This window comes from Podarcis erhardii (genome assembly GCF_964252035.2).
Source record: "Podarcis erhardii genome assembly, chromosome: 3".
Taxonomy (NCBI): domain Eukaryota; kingdom Metazoa; phylum Chordata; class Lepidosauria; order Squamata; family Lacertidae; genus Podarcis; species Podarcis erhardii.
Genome location: NC_138507.1, coordinates 42538594 through 42560167, shown reverse-complemented (window position 1 = coordinate 42560167; position 21574 = coordinate 42538594). Strand labels below are relative to the sequence as shown.

General features: G+C 40.3%; 1 protein-coding gene across 7 annotated transcripts; it reads left to right on the top strand.

The window, feature by feature from the left end:
• Window positions 1-870: 870 nt before the first annotated feature.
• SYNCRIP (synaptotagmin binding cytoplasmic RNA interacting protein) lies at window positions 871-20961 on the top strand. 7 transcript variants are annotated; one of them, XM_081857074.1, is made up of 12 exons: window positions 872-1160; window positions 2556-2715; window positions 3408-3526; window positions 3663-3770; window positions 5605-5718; window positions 5806-5982; window positions 8255-8390; window positions 9364-9569; window positions 11224-11373; window positions 12522-12643; window positions 16083-16591; window positions 18315-20961. In XM_081857074.1, exons 2-12 carry the CDS (start codon window positions 2568-2570, stop codon window positions 18338-18340), a joined length of 1815 nt encoding a protein of 604 aa, XP_081713200.1. In that variant the 5' UTR covers window positions 872-1160; window positions 2556-2567; the 3' UTR covers window positions 18341-20961. The 7 variants fall into 7 exon arrangements, with proteins under 7 accessions (XP_081713197.1, XP_081713200.1, XP_081713199.1 ...); XM_081857073.1 differs by having other exon boundaries at window positions 18312-20961; XM_081857072.1 differs by having other exon boundaries at window positions 16083-16606; window positions 18312-20961.
• Window positions 20962-21574: the final 613 nt, after the last annotated feature.

Sequence of the window (21574 nt, the reverse complement as noted above, 5' to 3'; positions counted from 1 at the left end):
ACAATTCAGCTGTCCCTCAGCCGGCCTTCCTGGAAACTGAGGATTCAGCTCAACTTTACCTCAGCTGCCCTTCCTGGGAATTCAGGAGTGTACGGAAAGTAGCATTAACTGGCAGCAGTGACTGTCATCTTCCTGTTTAAAGCTGTTTATCTACTTGACAATATAATTATTATTAGTTACTGCTACTACTGTTACTAATTTTAAATTGAATAGTACCATGCTTTGCTAGGCTATGATAGTGTGCAATTCTTATTTTTTTAAATGGAATGCCGAGTTTCGCTGTTATGTCAACAGCAACTTCTGGTGCACATCCAGGTTCCCCCAACGACTTTACACCGAACTTTTAAAAAACCCCACAAACTAAATATATATCTAATACGCAGTATATGCAAAAATTAAACAACGTAATGAAGCGTAAAGGCAACATTGCACTAATCGTCAAGAATTTTATTGCTATAGCCGTGACAATCCGAAATAACTACGGCAAGTTCAGAACGCGAAAGTTCCCTCAGTTCTTGAACGTGCGCGAGTTTCCCGTAGCGCTAATTAGGAGTCGCCCAAAGAGCGGGCGGCGGCAGGGCAGGGCAGGGGGGGCGCGCGCAACGGAGGCGGGCAGCAGCGCACGGAACGTTCTTTTCTCTCGCCTTCCGCAACGTTACAGCGTGCCGAGGACCGCCAGCCACCGTCTGGCTGCCGTAGGCGCATGCGCGGCCTCCCATTGGTCCGCCGCCTTGCCTAAGAATCTAGCTTTGCCGAAGTTAGCGGGCGGGGCGATAACCCTTGTGGATCTGCTCGGGAGACCCCGGCGTTGGGGCTGCGCCAGCGCGCGCGCGCGTTCTCTCTCTCCCTCACACGACGGCGGCGGCGGCGGCGCCTCCTCCTCCCTCCCTCCCTCCTCCTGGCTTCTCCCCGCCCTGCCTGAGCCGAGTGGAAGGGGGCTGGGGTTGGTTGGTGCCAGCAGCGGCGTGAGCGCTCGAGCGGCCGCCATTTTACGCAGGCTCCTGCCACATTCTCAGGACACGCTGAGGGAGCGGAGAAGGGGCAGCTCCGCAACCGCGCCCCCCGCCCGCGCCACCCCTCCCTCTCCGGAGCCCTTTCGCGCGCCGCTCATCGTCCCTCCCCCGCCGCCGCCGCCAGCGCCTGCCGCTCGCCCCACACAGGTCAGCAGCCACCGGAGCTCGTCAGGCGCTGTGGAGAAGGGAGGGGAGAGGGAGAGTCGGCGGGGGGGGGGATGGCTTTGGGGGTGGAGAGGAAGAAGGGGCCCGAAGAGAAGGTTCTCCCCGGGAGGAGCGGGCCGGGAGCCCGTGGAAAACGGAGGGAGAGCGGGAGGCAGCCTGCCGCCCGGCCGGTTCCGGCGGGGTGGGAGCTTGGATAAACAAAAGAGGCCGGCGGCGGCCCTGTCCCGCGCAGCTTCTCTCGGCACTTAGCCACGCTGGACGGCGGGTGCCGCTAGGCCGCACGATGTGGAGGGGAGCGAGGGGAAGCCCTCCCTGCTCGCCCCCCCTCTCCCTCCCGCGAGGGGCTCCAGCTGCCTCATTGTCCAGGCGGCAGCGCCATTCATTGGCCACGAGGCGCCTCCGGGGTGGGGTGGGACTTCTTTTTTTCAATGGTGGTGGTGGGGTTTTGCCGCGTGCCTCGTGTCACGTAACGGGCCGGAGCCTGGGATCCGTGTCTTTCCAACGCTCGAGTTGGAAGAAGCATGGTGGGAAGAAGGGAGGGAGGGTCTTGATTCTGTGCGTGCGTGTTTTTACCCGGCGGGAGGAGGAAAGCCATGGGAAAGCAGTCATTTTTGTCCGCCCCCCCCCCGTTCTTTCCACATGGCGAAATCGGGCCCAGGGTGTTGCAATTCTTCTCCCGGAGGGAAAAGTGGAGGAGGAGGAGGGACAGGCTGCTTTTCCGGGAGGGGGGGTGGGGTGGGGTGGGGTGGAGGGAAGTTGGTCGCTGGAGGAAGTTGTAAGACATTTGAACGCGCCGAGCACGTGTTTCCAGCGGACATATGGCGGCTGCCGCCGCTTGGGCTGGGTGCGGACTGGGAAGCGCTTTGTTCCTTTCGCCTGGTTGCTTTTAGGCCCTGTCAAAGAGGCGGGAAGAAGCTGTAGCGTAGGCAGCGGAACGGGATTTCGCGAGAGGTGCGAAGGGTTGAATGAAGCGATTCGGGTAAAAGCAGCAGGGAATGGCAGTGGCTGTGTCGCGCGTTGGTGGCTGCACGTTCTTCCGCGCCTTTTGCTTCTTGTTCCATTTCTAACTTCTCCAAGAGCTGCTTAGGGCGTTTTAGAGAGATAGAGAAGGGAGGTGAGCTAGAGAGTTCGGCTGGATTGTGTAAAATCTGCAATAAAATCTTAATATCCTCGCTAGGCTTTGGTTATAGGGTATGCCTTTGCACTATTAGTCTTTCTCTTGAAAAAGCCTTGCGTGCTTTCTGATTGCAAAAGTAGTAGGGAAAACGGCTTACACTCTGCGAGTCCCTAGCAGGTAGCTGCATGTATTGACTGATACACCAATAGTTCGGCTTTAAGGTTTATAGCTTAATTATGATGCTTATTGCGTTTGAACAGATATCTGGAAACATGGCTTCTGAACATGTTAATGGGAATGGTACTGAAGAGCCGATGGATACTTCTGCTGCAGTTACCCATTCTGAGCATTTCCAGACATTGCTTGATGCTGGTTTACCACAGAAAGTTGCTGAAAAACTAGATGAAATTTACGTTGCAGGTAAGATGTAAAACTTGCAAAGTCACATTTTCAATATTTTCTATTGGACTTTTCCTTGCTTTGGGCTAAAATAGCAACTTTTTGTGGTTTCCAAACAAAAAACAAAAACCCAAAGATGGGGACTGCAGTCTTCTTAGCAAGTGTTTGGATGATAAACGATAATGTGGCATTTATGCTGCTGTAGGTTAGTCTGTGGTACTGAGTGAATGGGTGGTGGTAGGGGAATGCAGTTGTACTTCAGGCAGTAGGAAGACTTCATAGTGGATTATATTTGTCTTTGGAGCACTGTGTAGTAAGTGAGGCAGTAATCATAAGCATCTCTTCTGGAGGATACCTGATTTAATGTTTGAACCTGTGGGTGCAAAGGCTACTGTGTTTTCAGTCATGTTCTGAAGCTCAGTTTTGGAGACCAGTAGAATTGTTTGAGTGCTTTAGTCTTTTTTAACAGTTTCCTTAAGAGGCAGAAAAGTACTGAGAACCACTGCTCAAGTTGAGTCAACTGTTTATGCAAAATTATGACTTTTCAGAGTTTGTCAAAACTTAACAAATATCAGCATATGTATTACAGTACATTTGTAGATTAAAGCAACTTTTTAAGTAAAGGGGAAATCCTGAAATGGGCCTCTGATCAGTGGATCTGCTTCTGAAATGAAATAACTAAAAATGCTAGAATATAATATTTCTTTTTCTAGGGCTAGTTGCTCACAGTGATTTAGATGAAAGAGCTATTGAAGCTTTAAAGGAATTTAATGAAGAAGGTGCATTGGCAGTGCTTCAGCAGTTTAAAGACAGTGATCTCTCACATGTTCAGGTAATGTACTACTATAGTGGCATTTCTGTTCCTTGATAGTACTACAGTTTGTACTAGCACATGTGAAAAACTTGAACAAGTCAGGATGATTGATTTAAAATTCAGCCCTTACACGTTATTTGTGTAATCTTTTTAGAACAAAAGTGCCTTTTTATGTGGCGTCATGAAGACATATAGACAGCGAGAAAAACAAGGGACCAAAGTGGCAGATTCTAGCAAAGGACCAGATGAGGCAAAAATCAAGGTATGTTTCATTATAGGCCGGTATGCTTATGTCTTTAGTGCTAATTTCTGTGGTTGTATAAGAATGATTTGTGTTGAAGTATTTTTTTAATAATATTTTTCTTGGTCATCCCTTCATTGGTGCTTGCCAGTTGACATTTCTATAAGAGCAGCTTACCCTTATTTAGATTCCTCTGCACAGTATTTGTCCATATTTTACTCTTGGAAAAAGTCTCTGGATACAGGTCCTGTTCTGCATTCTGCAGAGGGAGATGTTAGCAGGGTGCAATTGTGAAAGTACCTCTGACATCTGATTCATGCCACTAGCACTATGCCACAAATTGTTATAGAATGGCAGTTTTGGTACCCAGTCTATACATTTAATATTGGCATCATGATTTGTAGGCTTTCTCTTTCTTGCTTTTAATAGATATACATTCACATCTGTTTTTATATAGACGGGTCATGAATCATCACTATTGGTACTGTAATTTGAGATTAAATTGTATCAGCCAGCAGTTGGAAGTTTAGTACAGCCTGACACTGGAAAGACTTCAGTGCTTCATGACTATTGAAGTATACTGCAAATACTTCAGCTTATTCTACCATGAGAAATTATATCTTTTGATAGAGTAACTTTTTATTGTGTGAAAGCCCATGACAATCAAGTACAGAAATTGTAGAAAAGCAATTGAATGTAGCATTTGCACACAGTACATATATTTTTCCATGGCTTGCTTGCTTTTGTTTTTTGAGTACTCAGTACTGGAATTCCAATACATTTTATCCATTATTTCATTCACAAAGAGCTAATGAAATACTGAGCAGTATTTAATCTCTTTAGTCAAACTGAAGTATGCATGTCTCCAGGACTGTAGGGCAGGCTTAGTGTTGATTGAAGCATGCATGTTTATGCTAATTCATCATACAATTTGGAGGAGGGGGAAGAGTGGCCTTCCATAAAAAAGTGACCTGGACACTTCCAAGCTTATTGTGCTGCTGCTTTACTAGGCATGCTATGTTTTATTAGGCGTATTCTTTTAAACTTGAGGTCTCTCCATGCTTCACTTCTAGCATGCTCTCCAAATTCAGAGGGCACACCTATTCTCAATTGAAGCAGGCTCTGTGTATGGCCAAGAGAAGGCTGCTGATGTCCTACAGTAGTGGTTCTCACAGGGTGTGGTGCGCCACACTGGTGTGGCAAGTGTGATGGGAAGATTCAAGGATAATCAGTATTATATTTGGGAATGATTAATGTTCTTATACAGCTGTGTTGTTTTATACTTTATGGATGTCCAGTGATCACATTATAAAGTAGTTGTGTTCTGTTTTATAAATCAAGCACTGCTAGGAGTCGTTTTATTTCAGTTTCCCCATGTATTTCTTATCAATACAAAATTCAGGGTGGTGCAAGCAAATTTTAATTCTGAAAGTGGCCCAGAGAAAAAAGTTTGAGAACTACTGCCCTGCAGTGAGGCACAAACAGGCCTTCATTGGGTGGGATAAGTGTAGGATTCTTGGCATAACAGCTGCCTATGCAAACAGAAGGCACCTGGCGAAGGAAGCAAAACTGACTTTGAGAGGCTTTGCACACAGGATTTAGGATTGAAATGTACAATAGGTTTTTTCGGAAGGGTGTGTTTTTGTGCAAAAATCAAAGCAAAAATCAAATTTGCTCAAAATTAGTATATACTCAGACATACTCAAAGCTGAGGGAATGCAAGTCGCTCTTAAAACATAAGTGTCAAAGATTATTTCATTGCAAACATTTGTCTCCTTTTCCTATTTTAATTAGACCGTTTAATTACTTGGTAAACAGTTAGACTTTATTTAAAACTCTAAACTTAAATTTGAAGGCACTTTTGGAGAGAACGGGTTACACACTTGATGTGACTACTGGACAAAGAAAATATGGTGGTCCTCCTCCAGAGTGTGTCTACTCAGGACAACAGCCTTCTGTTGGCACTGAGGTAAGCAGCATCACATTTTATGATGGGGTGGTGTGTCCTTGCTACCCGTATGTGTGATCCTTTTTAAAATATGTTTTTTTGTTACAGATATTTGTGGGTAAGATTCCAAGGGACTTATTTGAGGATGAACTGGTTCCATTATTTGAGAAAGCAGGGCCTATATGGGATCTTCGCTTAATGATGGACCCTCTGACAGGCTTAAACAGAGGATACGCTTTTGTCACTTTTTGTAACAAAGAGGCAGCTCAGGAAGCTGTTAAACTGGTAAGATTTTTCTTACTGCATTCTTTTAGGATCACCCCTTTATCTAAAAGCAAGTACAAAAATCCCTGGCAGTGGCTGAAAGTATACTCTATGGTGTACATCATGATGTATAGATTAGAATTGTTTAGGTCTCGTGACCTCCAGAACCTCTTTTAGTTAAGCAGTTCTAAGAGTTCCTTTAACTTATTAATTCAGTTTGTTATGTTATATGCTGTTTGTTCTTTTTTTTCTTCCATCCCTGTGAGCATCAAGGATAGCAGAAATGGAAATGCTTACAGTGCAGTCTTACACATGTGTACATGGAATTATGTCTTGGGTTAAGTGAGCTCATACTGTACAATATCTTCTCTAATTCTATTAGTGGCTATACGTTAGAATATCATAGATGTGGAGAAAATGGAATTATTGCATGAAGAGCAGGATTTTGAACAAGTTCTTTTTAAAGGCTAAGAAACATGACCCTTGACCTGAAAGAAAACTAGCTGCCTACCATTTTACAAAAGATTTCTGTCTTACTTGCTTGAAAAAGATCCAGGCTAGTGACTGGGCTTATGAAGTACCATTTCTTTAGCTTAAAGTTCCACACCCGTAATTAAAATTTTGGTTATGGTCTCTAATGTTGAATGTACTGTAGTGTTACATGGTACACTAAATTGGTATAGTGTGCAGTGCCTTCAAGTGGCTTAATTTGATATTAAAGTAATCTAATTGTCCCACTCCACTTAAAATGAGGGATCATTCTCCATGGTCTCTGTTCCCTCTTTTGCTTTTCTACTTGAGGATTATAGCATATCCTTGGTCTCTGACTTTCAATTCAGGGAATGAGCACTGCCATAAAGGGTCAAGGGGAGCAGTATCTGGGGAGAGAGATTGACAAGGTCATCCTTTGCTCATAGTCAAAACAAGAACAGTGGGACACTTAGCAAAAGCCAAGTAGCTCCATAGGTAGTCTTAGGCTTAACTTTTCCTCACAGAGTGAGATGGCTTGTACAATTACTGAAGTATGGTAAGGATGCCTTCTACTCCACTTTATATTGATGTGTGTTTCCAATGGGAGAGGATCCTGCTGCAATGCAGGCTGTAGTTGGTTTCTTTGAAACTAAGCAACATTTTGTGTACAGTGGTACCTCGCAAGACGAAAAACGCGCAAGACGAAAGAGTTTTCCGTTTTTTTAGTCGTTCCGCAAGACGAATTTCCCTATGGGCTTGCTTCGCAAGACAAAACGTCTTGCGAGTTTGTTTCCTTTTTCTTAAAGCCGCTAAGCCGTTAATAGCCGCTAAGCCGCTAATAGCCGTGCTTCGCAAGACGAAAAAACCACAAGACTAAGAGACTCGCGGAACGGATTAATTTCGTCTTGTGAGGCACCACTGTATTAGGAGATGAAAGGCAGAGAATAGTTGTGCTCAGGTACCACTGTTGCTGCTTTTCTCTGATCTAGGATTAGAGCAACACATAGGGTTTAACCCAAGGTGTCTTTCAAGATCATTTCCCCCAAATAATCTTAAGAGCTGTAGTTTAAGGGTGCTAGGAATTGTAGCTGTGTGAGGGGTAAGCTACAGTTTCCAGGGTTCTTGTATGTGTGTGTGTGTGGTGTCCACACAGCTGACAAGCATAGTGTACTCATTTACAGGGTAGCTAGGTTATTCTGTTGCCGCAAGAAAAACCCCATTATTGTGGCAATTTAAAAAAAATATAATATTATTATAGCGTAAACTTTTATGAACCAAGGCCCATAATAAAATTGTCAGTCTTTAAAGTGCCTCAATACAGTTCATTGATACTGTGTCCAGTTACTTTTAATCAGGTAGGTGGAAGCAACCCAGGGCCATATAGAACCATCTATTTAGTGGCCCACGTAACTGCATTATCACATGGTTAGAAGCCACGCTGCTGAAAATGGTGCACTCCCAATACAGTGGTACTTCAGGTTACAGACTCCGCTAACCTAGAAATAGTAGCTTGGGTTAAGAACTTTGCTTCAGGATGAGAACAGAAATCGAGCTCTGACGGCACGGTGGCAGTGGGAGGCCCCATTAGCTAAAGTGGTACTTCATGTTAAGAACAGTTTCACGTTAAGAACGGACCTCTAGAATGAATTAGGTTCTTAACCCGAGGTACCACTGTACTTGAAGCACTTGCTCCTCTTTTGAAAAAAATACTACTCTGTATTGAGTGATATTTCTGTAAAGAAGTAAAAGTTCAAAGTTTGCAAGCAAGGAAAAGCATAAGCACTTTTGGATGACCTACCCTATATTACTTTCTTTCTTCTAGTATAACAATCATGAAATCCGCTCTGGAAAACATATTGGTGTATGTATCTCCGTTGCCAATAATAGGCTCTTTGTTGGCTCTATCCCTAAGAGTAAAACAAAGGAGCAGATAGTTGAAGAATTTAGCAAAGTAACAGGTAAGTTACTTGGTATCTTGGGTGTGTGAATTTAAAAGGAAATAATTCAAGTGATCAGTGATGAATTTTTTCACCATCTTTCGGCTGATGTTGAATGATGATGACATTGTAAACTGAGATCATAAGGAATATTCTTGACAGTAAGAAAGAGATGAGCTGGGACTGTGGCCTCTCCTTGTGTCATACATTGCTTGAGGGAGGTTTTACCCAAAGCCTCTTATTCAGTAAGTTTGACTGTTTGGAAGAAATTATTAAAGGAGTAATTTTGTTCAGTTCTGCTAGATCTCGTTGTCAATCATTTAGAATATTCATGAACATTCCATGACATCGTAACAGCTTGGCTTCGTTTGCCCTTTATTTTATGTTAACACACTATACTGTGTTAAGATAAAATAAAGGGCAAACAAAGCCAAGCTGTTACGATGTCATGGAATATTCATGACATTCAGTAGAGACATACTATACTGGTCAGTTGCTGAAAATATTTGACTGGTCAAATATCTAGCCCCAAATTAGAGGCAAGTGTTGTACATATGCAGTCTTTTCTTGTTCAGTTCAGACTTTCTTTCTAGAAAAGTACTTTTGATGGGGAGTAAATTAAATTTTCTCTGTTGGTTTTCAGTTAGTGCCATGGTATATGTGGGGGAGAGCATCAGAAGATAAGCTACCGTATGTTTCCGTGTATAAGACTAGGTTTTTTAATTTAAAAATTGGGGCTCGTCTTATACACTGGGCAAGCTCCCCCCATTTTCTTAATTTGGAGTCCCCAAAAATTATAATCATCTTTTACACAGGGACGTGTTATACACGGAAAAATACGGTATATAAGAAATTTACTGGGGAATTTTAGCAAATCTAATAGTCCACTGTATTATATTAGGGTAAAAAGACGAATTGTCACAGTTTTACTTCTTTTTTTAAATAAATTTGTATGACTGCTTAACTAAACTCATGTGATTGGCTTCAATTTCAGAGGGTCTCACAGATGTAATATTGTATCACCAACCTGATGACAAAAAAAAGAATAGAGGCTTTTGTTTCCTTGAATATGAAGATCATAAAACTGCAGCACAAGCCAGGCGTAGGCTAATGAGCGGAAAAGTGAAAGTCTGGGGTAATGTGGTAACAGTTGAATGGGCTGATCCTATAGAAGATCCAGATCCTGAAGTCATGGCAAAGGTAAACGATAACAGTGATACTTTTTAAAAAAAAGTTATAGCAAGCTGAAAGTTATGATTATTTTGTTAAATCTGTATCATATGGCAAATTCTCAGTGTTAGAAACTGAGATATGAAAGCTAAGAGCTAAACAACACCTTAAACCTAGGTTATGGGTGCAACAACGGAAGGCGCACTTTTTTATAAGAAGAATGCAAAGCTGAAAATGAATGAGCTGCAGCTAAAATATATTCATTTTTCACATGGTCTAGTCTTTCCCCTGCCCACCCCCCTAATATTCTTAAGAGGGTCTCTTCTCCAGTCTTCAAACAGTTGCTGGAAGTGGGGAGGCAGAAAAAGGTCCTCCTTTCCTTCCACTTTGTAGTTTGAAATCTTAGGCGCAGTACTGAGCTCAGAGCTCAGAAATTGCTTGCCCTAATGAAGTTCCCTGTTGCAAAATGCACCTACAACAATGGGAGTTTCAAACACTGCAAATGCTGTAGAAGGAATAATGCTTGCGAAATGATTTTCTTACAGTAACTTGAATGGCTTGTTCTGCACTCAGAGCAAGAACATTTGTGAAAGCCTCAAAAGTTTACTTAAATCTTCAACCAAACTATATAAAGCTGATAACTCAACAGGTGAACATGTGACACAACAGGTGAATGACACAAAATTTGCAAATAGGATCATAATATGAATTTTCACTGCTTTTAATAATTTTTATACAAATTGTGGATTGTTAACTTGAAGCTTACTTGGCTCATAACTGAGGAGGAGACATATTTCAATCTGATGCCCTGTTTGTGTTTGCATGACCAGCATTTATCAGACTAGTATGACAAAACTAGTTTCAGTTAGGATAGGGACAGAACTTTACTGCATTATCTCATTACATTTTGTCAATACAAGTCCTGCCTTCTTTTTTGTCCAGTCTTAGTATCCCCATTGTTGTAGGTGATGGCTTCAAATCACCAAGTCCCATCACTGCAATCACCAAGTCTCATCACTGGGATCCTTTATTATCATTTACTGGAATTGGGTTTCATTTCCACATTGGGTAAAAGTCTGGGGGAATAGTGAATGTGCGTTGCTGGGACAGATGACTGCTCTAGGCAGGAGTCAGATGCCTTTCTATGCTGAAACTATGTCAGTACCTTTAATGTTCCAGCAGCTAACCAGGGACTTGGGTGTTGGGACTTGCAACAACATACCACCACTCTTACATATCCCAAGTGACATTGGAAGAATGAGTATACATTTGGAGCTAGTAGGCTTTTTTCCAGCTATAAGCATCTTTGAAAAAAATTGTGGATGGAGTTGTTGTTAATAATAGTAATAATAATAATAGCTTTTAGGGAAATATGTTGTCTGAATTCTTTATAATAGGAATTTGTAAATGTTGAGATCCAGAATGTGCACAACAGAACTTTGATCTTCCTTGTCTGCATCCCCTTGAACCCTTTCAAAACCTTCTGAGGGTTAAGGGGAACCCACAGGACTAGATTTTGGGTGTGCATGAGAAGAGGATGAAGGTCCTGTTGGGTGACTGGAAGTTGCTTTTGCAGTGTTTGATACAACTCAACGGCACATCCGAAGTGTTCTTGGCAAATGCCGGTATTTCAAAGAATGAAACAAAATTGTAGTCTGAATTAACCCTTGTTGCTTTATTTTAGGTGAAAGTGTTATTTGTGCGGAACCTTGCAAATTCAGTCACAGAGGAGATACTAGAAAAGGCCTTTAGTCAGTTTGGAAAGCTGGAGCGAGTGAAAAAGCTAAAAGATTACGCTTTTATCCATTTTGATGAACGTGATGGTGCTGTAAAGGTAGGTTTTGATTAACAGTGCAGCTACTGCTACATGATCAAATTATTTTTAAGTCACATGTTTAGCTAAAACATTTGTGTTATAAAATGCTTAAAGCTTTGTGCTGTAGTTTTGGGCTCTAAAGTGATATGAATACAGCAGTTGGCTGTTAATGTTCTGAGAAGTTTGGTGCTCATTTTTGCTGTCTGTCTCTCCAAGTAGAAAAATCATTGCTTCTTCTATGCTTACCTTGTCCTATACTCTTTTAAAAATGATAGAATGCAGGCTGTTCAGTTCACTGATCTGCTCTTTTTTAAACCAGAGTCTACTCTAAAACCCTTGTGCACAGTGCAGAAACAGCTGAGTCCAGAGTTTTCATGAGTGGAATTCCATTTACAGAAACCTCCAACCTGGGCATTTATGCCTTTCCCCTGAAAAGCCACTCTGGAGGAGACCCCTGAACAGTGTAGGAAGTGACATGAGGCTTGTAGTAGGAAGGAGGAATTGGTTAAATCGCCTTTCTTCATTGAGAACCCCTGCTGCATCACTTGTCTGCTTCATGAATGGGACCCTTCTATTTGCAAATGAAGTGTTGCATGTCCAAGTAGGAGTTAGAGTGGCTAAATATACCTGAAGTTTTCTAAACTTAATCATGACACCAAATGCAATCATTTACATTTATACCCTCCCCCCCAAATAAAAATAGAATTGTCATAGGGGAAAACGCAGTTTCCAGTTTTGGTCATCTCAGTATTTGAAAGCTGAAGAATTACATTTTGTTCTCTTTGTTCATACAATTCCCTATTCTCTTTGTTTTTACTTTGAACAACTTTACCTTGCAACCTATTTTGTGGGAATGTGTAGCGGCTTTAATTTCAAGTGTTTGCTTTGCAGCACAGATCTTTTTGCAGATCTGGTTTCAAGCCCTCATGGGTTGCAAGGAGTATTTTTGAAAACCTACACATTGGAAAAATCAAAGGACCTCAGACAGGGCCTCTAGTGGACAGGAGGTGGGCTTATATGCCCTACATATCTACCAGCGGTAGATCTCTTACTACTACTCAACATCTCTTACTATTCATATTGTCTGCGTTCTTTGCATATTATTAAAAAAATACATTTTTGGAAGAATTTATTGCCAATATGCATTTCAAAACTATTTTCCACAGGCAATGGAAGGAATGAACGGAAAAGATTTAGAAGGAGAAAATATAGAAATAGTTTTTGCAAAGCCACCTGATCAAAAGAGGAAAGAGCGGAAAGCGCAGAGACAAGCTGCTAAAAATCAAATGTAAGTGCTAAAGTGTGTGCATTTGACACTAAATGACACTTATACAAGTGTTGTGGGTTTGCAGTTCTTGCTGTATGCTGAGCATACATACCATGGAAACATTTGTAAAAAAATGTAGGGTTCTTTGATGACATTTACTGTTCTAGATATCAACTTCCCTTTATGCATGCTTTTCCAAAAATAAAAGTGCAGCCTGCATCTTTTGGTCTATTTTTAAAAGTGGAGAGAGAATTACTGTGTTAACTACATAACATATCCAGGTGAGAAGTAGTGTTCTGTTCGTTACTTAGGCCTGTATGTACATTTTTAAAATAATATGTCCTCAGAAGTGATCAGGCAAGTGCAGCTTTCCCCCCCTGAGATACCATAAGAAAAAGTGGAAAAAGCAATAGAGACATGTAGCTGATCAGAAAGTGTCTCTGGGTCTATGAATTTCTGCTTATTTTATTCTCCTACATTCACTGCATTCAGTATTTAGAAGCTTTAGTTCTTTGTTACTAATTCTTACCTTAAGCTTTGTGTTGCAATTTTGTGTATCCTCTGTGGTTTTTCATGACACAATAATTGGCTGCTGACAATATTCTATCCAATAATTTTAGAAAATTTAGACTGAAATCCTGTGCACATTTTGTGGTATGACAGGAACACGTGTGTAACACTCCTTGTGGGGGACAAACTGTATACCATAAATAATATACTCCTTTCCCCCCACTGTTTATTTGTCATCCTAGTAGCTATCTCAGCTGTTTCTACACCACATCCAATGTTGTACAAGTGCATTTCTACTTGTGCAGCAAGACATACATTTCCTCTTCCCACTGCAGCCCTCACCGCCTCCAAATCTGTTCTGGAGTGTCCCCAACACTGAAGGAGATTTTGGGAGCATGGGGAGCTGCAGTGGGGATGGGAAATCTGCTGGTGGATGGACACCATTGAATGTCAGCCTTTTATTTGCATTTCTGGAATAAATTAAAAGGAAGAGTTACAAATATTCATGTGTCTCAAGCATTGCTTTACAAGAACTGTAAAAGATGTGCTAATCACAAAAGGCAAAACGCAGCTTTATGGGAGACTTGGGTTTGCTCATTGGGACTTGGCCTTTCCCCTGCAGTGCTGCACCCCGTCTCCTCATTCTCTGGAACATCCAAATCAGATTTTGTTGGTACAGGGAGGACTGAACTTGCTTTATGTGAGTGGAAGTCCATTCTGTGGGTGCAGAGACAGTGTTGGACGCAACTCAAAATGGAAATGATGCAACTCCTGGTGGTGGTTCCAGGTCTTAGGCAACCATGAGCATGTATATATGTTAGCTGTTTATAGAACAACAGATTGAATTTGATTACACTGCTGGTTTTCAATTATGAATGGTGCATGCTCTGATTACATCCAAGGCTTATTTACTGCTAGTTTGTAATCTCATTTTAGTTGGCATATTTACCCTTTGAATGTATTCTGTCAATGAAAGTGCATGTTCAAAGAGGCTTTCCGATAGCACCATTCATCTCTACACTAGGTAGTTCTCAGAGCTATCATTTTGCATCACATATGGCTAATTTATGAAAAGTAGTGGCAGTGAGGCTTGATTTGCACATGCTGTCCCCTGCACTGCTACAGTGAGATAGTCCAGTTTTGCGCTTGGCCAGTTAACATGTGACTGCAAGTGCGTGGGTCCTTTTGGACCTGGAAGAGGGCAAGAGGTGCTCCACTGACGTGTGTGGAGGCCAGGAATGGAACTCCCATGCAAAATGGTCACTGCCTATACTTACTGTATCACAACTAATTGAGATAGAGGCCTTCTGAGTTTCCATGCGGGTTGTACCCTCCTGGTGGTGGTGCAGCAGTAGTAATACTGCTAGCACACTTGTAAAGCTACACTTACATTTGACTAAATCCTGAACACATCTGGGCAGAACTAGGCTCTGGCCAGATTGGTTTGAGACACCCCTGGTCAAGTTGACTCACTTGGAGCAATTTGAGACTGTCATAATTGGGTGGGGAGGCAGGCAGGTTCTGCTTCATTAGCATGTTCCCTGCATGAAATGTGGTGGCGAAGCAACACCCAGCAAGGTTGAATTCCCTGCTCAATAGCTGGTGAACAGAGGGTTAAATAATGATGGGGGTGAAGGATTTAAACCCTGATTACGAATTCGGACTGGCCCCTGAATTGATTTGGTGTCTATCCAAAGTGCTGGATTTGGCGTGTATGTGCACAGCCCTAATAGTTATCCAGCCCCAAGTGTCCTCTTTCTTTCTGCTTTGTGCTCATGTATATTCTCTTTGGCTTGAACCTGCTCCCTCTTCATGCAGTTCATATCCCTTAATTATTATTTGGTGGACAGTGACTCTCCTACTTTTCATGCTGTTAATGTCTCTTGGGCAGGTGCTTCTGTCTTTGCTCCCTATTCCACACTAAAGCATCAGCAAATGGTGTCTTTAGTCAGTTTTGAAACATGTCTATGCTGTGGTAGTTTTTGAAATTAGGAAGGGGCCCTGCATCTCTTTCCCTGCCCCCTCCTTGTTCATGGGTCTTTCTGTATTCCCTGTTAGTCTGTGACTAGCCCATTTCACGCATTCTCTGTCCATGGAAGGGATGTAGAGATGTATGTGCTGACCCTGTTCCCTTTCTGATAATGAGGACTGTAAATGTTTCATTAAAAAATATTTCCCACTCAGGAAGATTGGGGTAGAGAGGGTGGGAGCAGTTCATACAGCTGTTTCATGGATAAATTTCTAAAGAAAGCTTTAGTTGTCTAGTGCAGTGTTTCCCAACCTTGGGTCTCCAGCTGTTTTTGGACTACAACTCCCATCATACTTAGCGAGCAAGACCAGTGGTTAGGGATGATGGGAAGTGTAGTCCAAAAACAGCTAGAGACCAAAGGTTGGGAAACACTGGTCTAGTGTAACTTATTCTCTGGATGATAACACTCCAAAATCTGGGTTATTTGGGTTCAATCTGTTAATTTTCAGCAGCTGGAGGATTCTGCTGTAAGAAGATGAAAGGGCCTATACAGAGTAGGTGTAAAGCATGTGGCATAGAAAAGTTTCTGAATCCATACGTTGTTGGACTGCAACCAGTGAAATGAAGCTGGAAATTTTGTTTCATAAGTTCATTAGTGACAATGAATATACTGTAATTGCAAAGACAGTATATTAGGCAAGGGTCAGTTTGAAAGTCTTCAGCTTTATTTACTAAATAGAAGTAAAAGAATTGTGATAGAACAGTGTAGGGCATCAAACAATTTTCCAATGATGATTGCCCCATTGCCAAAGAAAAAATTCCAGTTCAATGAATGCAGTAAAAACAGCATGATATAACCCAGTAGTAAACATTTGAGGAAACTATTCTGATACTTGAATTAATCATTTTGGTGTGTATATTTGTATTTAGATATTATACTTTGAGAGAGAAAATTAAAATTCAACTTTTATCTCTTGCCAGGTATGATGATTATTACTACTATGGCCCTCCTCATATGCCCCCACCAACAAGAGGCAGAGGTCGAGGAGGTAGAGGTGGCTATGGATATCCCCCTGACTACTATGGATATGAAGATTATTACGATTATTATGGCTATGACTACCATAACTATCGTGGTGGATATGAAGATCCTTACTATGGTTATGAAGATTTTCAAGTTGGAGCTAGAGGAAGGGGTGGTAGAGGAGCAAGGGGTGCTGCTCTTTCCAGAGGTCGCGGGGCTGCTCCTCCCCGTGGCAGAGCCGGTTATGCACAAAGAGGTGGTCCTGGATCAGCAAGAGGTGTTCGTGGTGCGCGAGGAGGTGCCCAGCAACAAAGAGGCCGCGGGGTACGTGGTGCAAGGGGTGGCCGCGGTGGAAATGTAGGAGGAAAGCGCAAAGCTGATGGGTACAACCAGCCAGATTCCAAGCGGCGCCAGACCAATAATCAGAACTGGGGCTCCCATCCCATTGCTCAGCAACCGCTCCAAGGTGGTGATCATTCTGGTAACTATGGTTACAAATCTGAAAACCAGGAGTTTTATCAGGATTCTTTTGGGCAGCAGTGGAAGTAGAACAAATAGGGCTTCTGTAAAATTAGAGACTGATAGGTTGATCAGAAACTGGCCCTTAATCTGAACGGTTGCCGCTCTAATTTGTGACATCTGGCAAGATTCCCTATATGTATATATTTTAACAATCCGCTTGGACGTGAACAAAACCACACTTCTAACTGCTTCTGGCGAACTGATTTTATTTTCATTTTATTTTTTCAATAAAGGCATTCATAGTCATTAGTTTGCATACTGCTTGGGAAAACTTGGCTCAAGTCTATTTGGCTGTAGTGTGTGCAATGTTTCAGTAGTAGTTAGTCTTGATGTCTTTGGAAAAGGTAGTTGATAAACTTAAGTGTCTCTTCAAATACCTTGTGTCAGAGTATTTGTATGTTACCAACTTAAATTGCTAGGAAAAAGGTAAATTGATTACACAATTGCTTTTTAATTTAGATCTTTGAACTAATTTGGTTTTTTCAATTCATTTTGGCTACCTGTATCTTTATGCTGTTGTTATTTCAATAAAAATTCACACCTAAATGTACACGTTCTAAAATTGTGTTTACAATTCGTTTTTGACAAATTTTATTGCAAATTTGGTTCAAATTTTATGTGGCATAGCAAGGCAGCTTAAAGGTCTTAATGCCTTGTAATTGTTGTATGGAATATGTTTGGCACACTATGCAATGCTGATTTATCACAATACTTTGCTTCTGGTATAAAAGTGATAGTTTTGCAACTGACTTCATGTTTCTATCAAATAATAAAGTTCTTGTAGTAAGTTAAGTTGGTAAGTATTTAAATTCAAAACAAGAACTACCAAAGTTTATTTCAATTAGTTCTCCATATGAAATTTCCAAAGCAAATTTCAATCACTAACATTTAATTTACTTTCACAATAAAATTTTGAAATCAAAACTGCTGTAGTAGTAGATACCGTAGTAGTAGATATTAGTTTCATTGAGCCTAGTGCATAGCTTTTGGATTCATAGGCAGAATCTTGAAAGAGCATGCATGTTGGAATTTTTAAAATGTCTTGCTTGTTACATCCTCTTTAAATCATAATATTTGTTTGAACCGTGTCCAACTTTCAAGCAGATGTGTGCACGTATGTATTGATTTTTTTTGAAAGTTGCATTAAAGAGGATGTATGATCTTTAAAGCTTTTAAAGAATTCAGTTGGTATGCGTCCATGTGGTCTTCCGCCTCACCTTGAAAATTATCTTAAATGGTTGCCTATACTATATCTTAAATTTAATTTTCAATTCCCCTCCCCCCAAATTAGAGCATGCACCGTATAGCAATGAGGAATGCATGTAATTGGATAACTGTAATTTATACAATGAATATGAGAATTTTGAACTAAGCTATATAGAATTTTCAGTGTTCTTTTGATAACAGATAAAATTGTTGAAAACATTCTAATGTAAAGTTGTTGAATGGAGTGCACAAAACCAAAACGAGTGCTGAATTAGAAATAAAATCAGTTTGAACAAAATTTAAAGCCCGAAAAGGGTGGGGGGATTCAAATTTAGTGTTAATCAAATGACAAAATGTTCTTGGCTTTATTTATTGTAAATTATTTTACTCATTTTTAAACAGTCTTCCTGATTTGATTTTAAGATTTATCTAACTGATTCCTTTTGTTACCTGGCTAGCAGGGAAAAGGGGTCGAGGCCGGTCCTGACCTGTTACAATGAAGACTGACTTGCTAAGTGGGATTACACCAGAAGCTTGCAGTGGAGTAATGGTAAGGAAATCAAGCAACCTTAAGTATCGCGGCTGTATAGGAGCAAATTATTTTGTAGAAGATTCTTCGTGCGAAGATCATGGAATCAAATATGGGACACTTGGACTTTGATATGAATTTCTATTAAGTTTTCTCTGCAGTGCAAATTATAAATCTAAAGCTAATATTTTTCCCAATGTGTACAACAAATTCTTTATCTCTAGCATGACCTCTTAAATAATGAAATCTTCTTAAAAATGAAAAAACAAAACAAAAACATCTACTTAAAGTAGACCTTTCCCTGGTGTTTTTAAAATGGATTCCAAAAGTGGTATTCTCTTATCGCACTGAGAAATCTAGTGCAGTGATAGGTGAATATCACAATTGGCATCCTTAACTTTTTATTTCTGCTCATGAAGGGTTAATCATGGTTGTCTATATAGTAATCACTTTGAAATGTGTTCAGATACAGCAGTTTCAGGTGTAATCATCAGAGCTGGTTAGTCAGGCATTCCAGATAGTGGTTCTTTTCAGAACCTTTTTTAAAGGGTTGGTTAACTACCTCAGTAGCAGAGGATTGAACTATACCCTATCTGTACTGTACATAGAAATTTTTTGTAGATAAAATCAAGGCTTGTTTAATTATGACACGAGGGTAAAATATATACCAAATGTAACATTCTTAGTTGCCTTTAATTTCAGAGGCTTTGTAAAAGAATCCCTCCTGTTCATCATAACAGGCCTTGTTTTTGTCGTATTTTGTGGCTGAAAAAGCAGCCTTGCTTCTTCAGATATTGTAGTTATTTGGATGTATAATAGTTTAGCAAGATGTTACTTTTTGTAAGACATCAAATGTTAAAAAAGTGCATCAGCAACTTGTACTAAATACTGCAGTGTCCCTTTATAAAAGGTCAGACTAAAACTGACAACTGTACAGTGAAGCCTGACATTTGGATATTTTGAAGTTTTTCATAAATCATAGAAGATAGTATATGGCTGTAGTTTAGCTTTTTAGGTAAAGGTATGTTTTCTCATTAGTGCATTTCTTATTGCTGATTGCTGTAAAAACAAGCAGATCAGCTTTCCATTTTCTCTTTATGCAGATCATGATAACCTGTAGAGTAGAATACAATCATTTGTGCTATGTTTTAATTTTCTAAAGCACCTTGATGACAGTGAGTGTTAAGTGGTGAAGCATCCTCTATTGAATCACCCTTCCAAAAAGTTCTGTCAAGTCTAAATATGCATAGGTAAGATAAATAAAACTATGATTTAATATGGGCTTGGCAGAAAGAGCTTCCCTTATACCCTTCCCAAAGGGATACTGCAGTTGTTACATACCCGTAGGCACCACAATAAGAACTGAGACACCGAATTAAGGTTTTATACACACCAGTTCCCCAGTAAATGAAAAAAATTAACAAAAATAGATGTCATATGTTAAATGCTCATTGCAAACAATCATTTTGCATTCCTGCAAATAAAATTGTTTTATACTGTAAGCTGGAGGCAAGTGTAACTTATTTTTGTAATAAAGTTTTTATTTTTTTTATGTGTCATTAATATAAATGTGTGTTAGTGCAGAAATCTTCTGGTTTAAAAACTCGTGCGCACACATTTCAGTATGTTTACTTGTATTTACATTTTTTAGAATAGTGGTTTCCAGTAGTCTGTCTCTCACATTAATTGAATTTTTGTTACCTTAATAAATCATTTTAGTATATTGTATGTCAATTACTGGGATAGCTGGGACATAAAGTGTAATTTAAAATTTGTCAAGTATTCATGGGAATATGTAAATGTGCCTTGCTAGATAAGAAGAAACTAAGTGGCTGGATGGTAAAAAGTCACTGCTTAATGAGACACCTGCTGCCACAGTTTCATATACTGCCCATGGTAAAGTTCTACTTTCCATATTTGAGTAAGAAACATGAGTGTTGCATCAGCTTCTGAAATCTTAAACTTGATAGGATGAGGCTTATGGAACGTAGGTTTGCTAAATGTAGCCTTAAATACAACTTTGATTATATTGTAATCCTTGGTGCTGGCAGTCCCAGTGCCAAGGAGGTTTAAATGCTCCCTTCAATGAGGCTGTTGTGCCAACTGGCATCTTTACTGTCATAGTCTTATGAAGAACACTGTCAAGGTGTTTATGCCAAATTTGACCTGATATCTAATGGAGGTGTAGGAAGAGGGAGAAACCTTCTGACTAAATCTTCCACATTTCTCCCATTGCTGGAAAACAAACTTCTTTTGGGCTTTCAAGCATCACTAATTTAGGCTTGGGGAAGAAGGGAAATTAAAAAATTGGCGTTTTTCAGAATTGTGTACTCAGTCAATGCAAATGCAAAATGAAATTTGACAATATGCAAGATAAAATTGAGGTCAGATGGTCCTCAATTTCAGCTGTAAAAATTGTTGGGTTGTGGGGGTACATGTTAAAATTGACTGGAAGTGGTCTGTATAGTTTGTAAAGCAATGGTGAGTAATAAGTACCAGAATCTTGACAGTGTTCTTAAATAATGATGAATTCAAGCCATTATGACTTTTACAATTAAATATTATTTGCACTGTTCTGACATTGGTGCAGTTTTTTTAGCATTATAATGACAAAGCGACAGTAAAATGCATGTGGAAACTTGTATTGTGAAAAACGATATTTTTAAAAGAAATGTTAACATTGAAAATTTTAAAACAATATGTGAAGGAGATAAGCTTTCACAATTAGAAACTAAAGGTGCTGAATCATGATTTTAGATTATCTTTGACTGGTCACTTTAGGTGTTGATGTTACAGACTACATCAAGCTTTAGTGAAGTTATTGGGACATGATGCTTATATGGATAGCATACATTATATTGGCATGGTAACACAGATTTACTGTTACGTTGTAGCAGAAATTCTGGCGATATTCAGTTCTGTGCTAGCTTATACTAATGAGTCTACATATGTTCCAGAACTGATGAAGATAGTTTATGCTAGTTATTACTACAACTTAATTTTTCTCTTTAAGATATAGACTATTTCCCATGAATTATTCCCAGCTTTGCATAGAATGCCATTCAGCATAAGTAAAGCTGATAGCAATATTTCTGGTGAGGACTGGAGAAAATAAATAAGCAGGGGTATGTACATTTGATAGACTTTTTTATAGAAAGTGACTTGAGCTGACAACTAGTTCAGTTGCTGAAA

Coding starts and splice junctions, on each gene's coding strand:
- SYNCRIP (XM_081857071.1), top strand. CDS start 2,568: ATGGCTTCTGAACATGTTAATGGGAATGGTACTGAAGAGCCGATGGAT. Junction 8,391..9,363: donor AGAATTTAGCAAAGTAACAG/GTAAGTTACTTG, acceptor CTTCAATTTCAG/AGGGTCTCACAGATGTAATA. Junction 11,374..12,521: donor AACGTGATGGTGCTGTAAAG/GTAGGTTTTGAT, acceptor TATTTTCCACAG/GCAATGGAAGGAATGAACGG.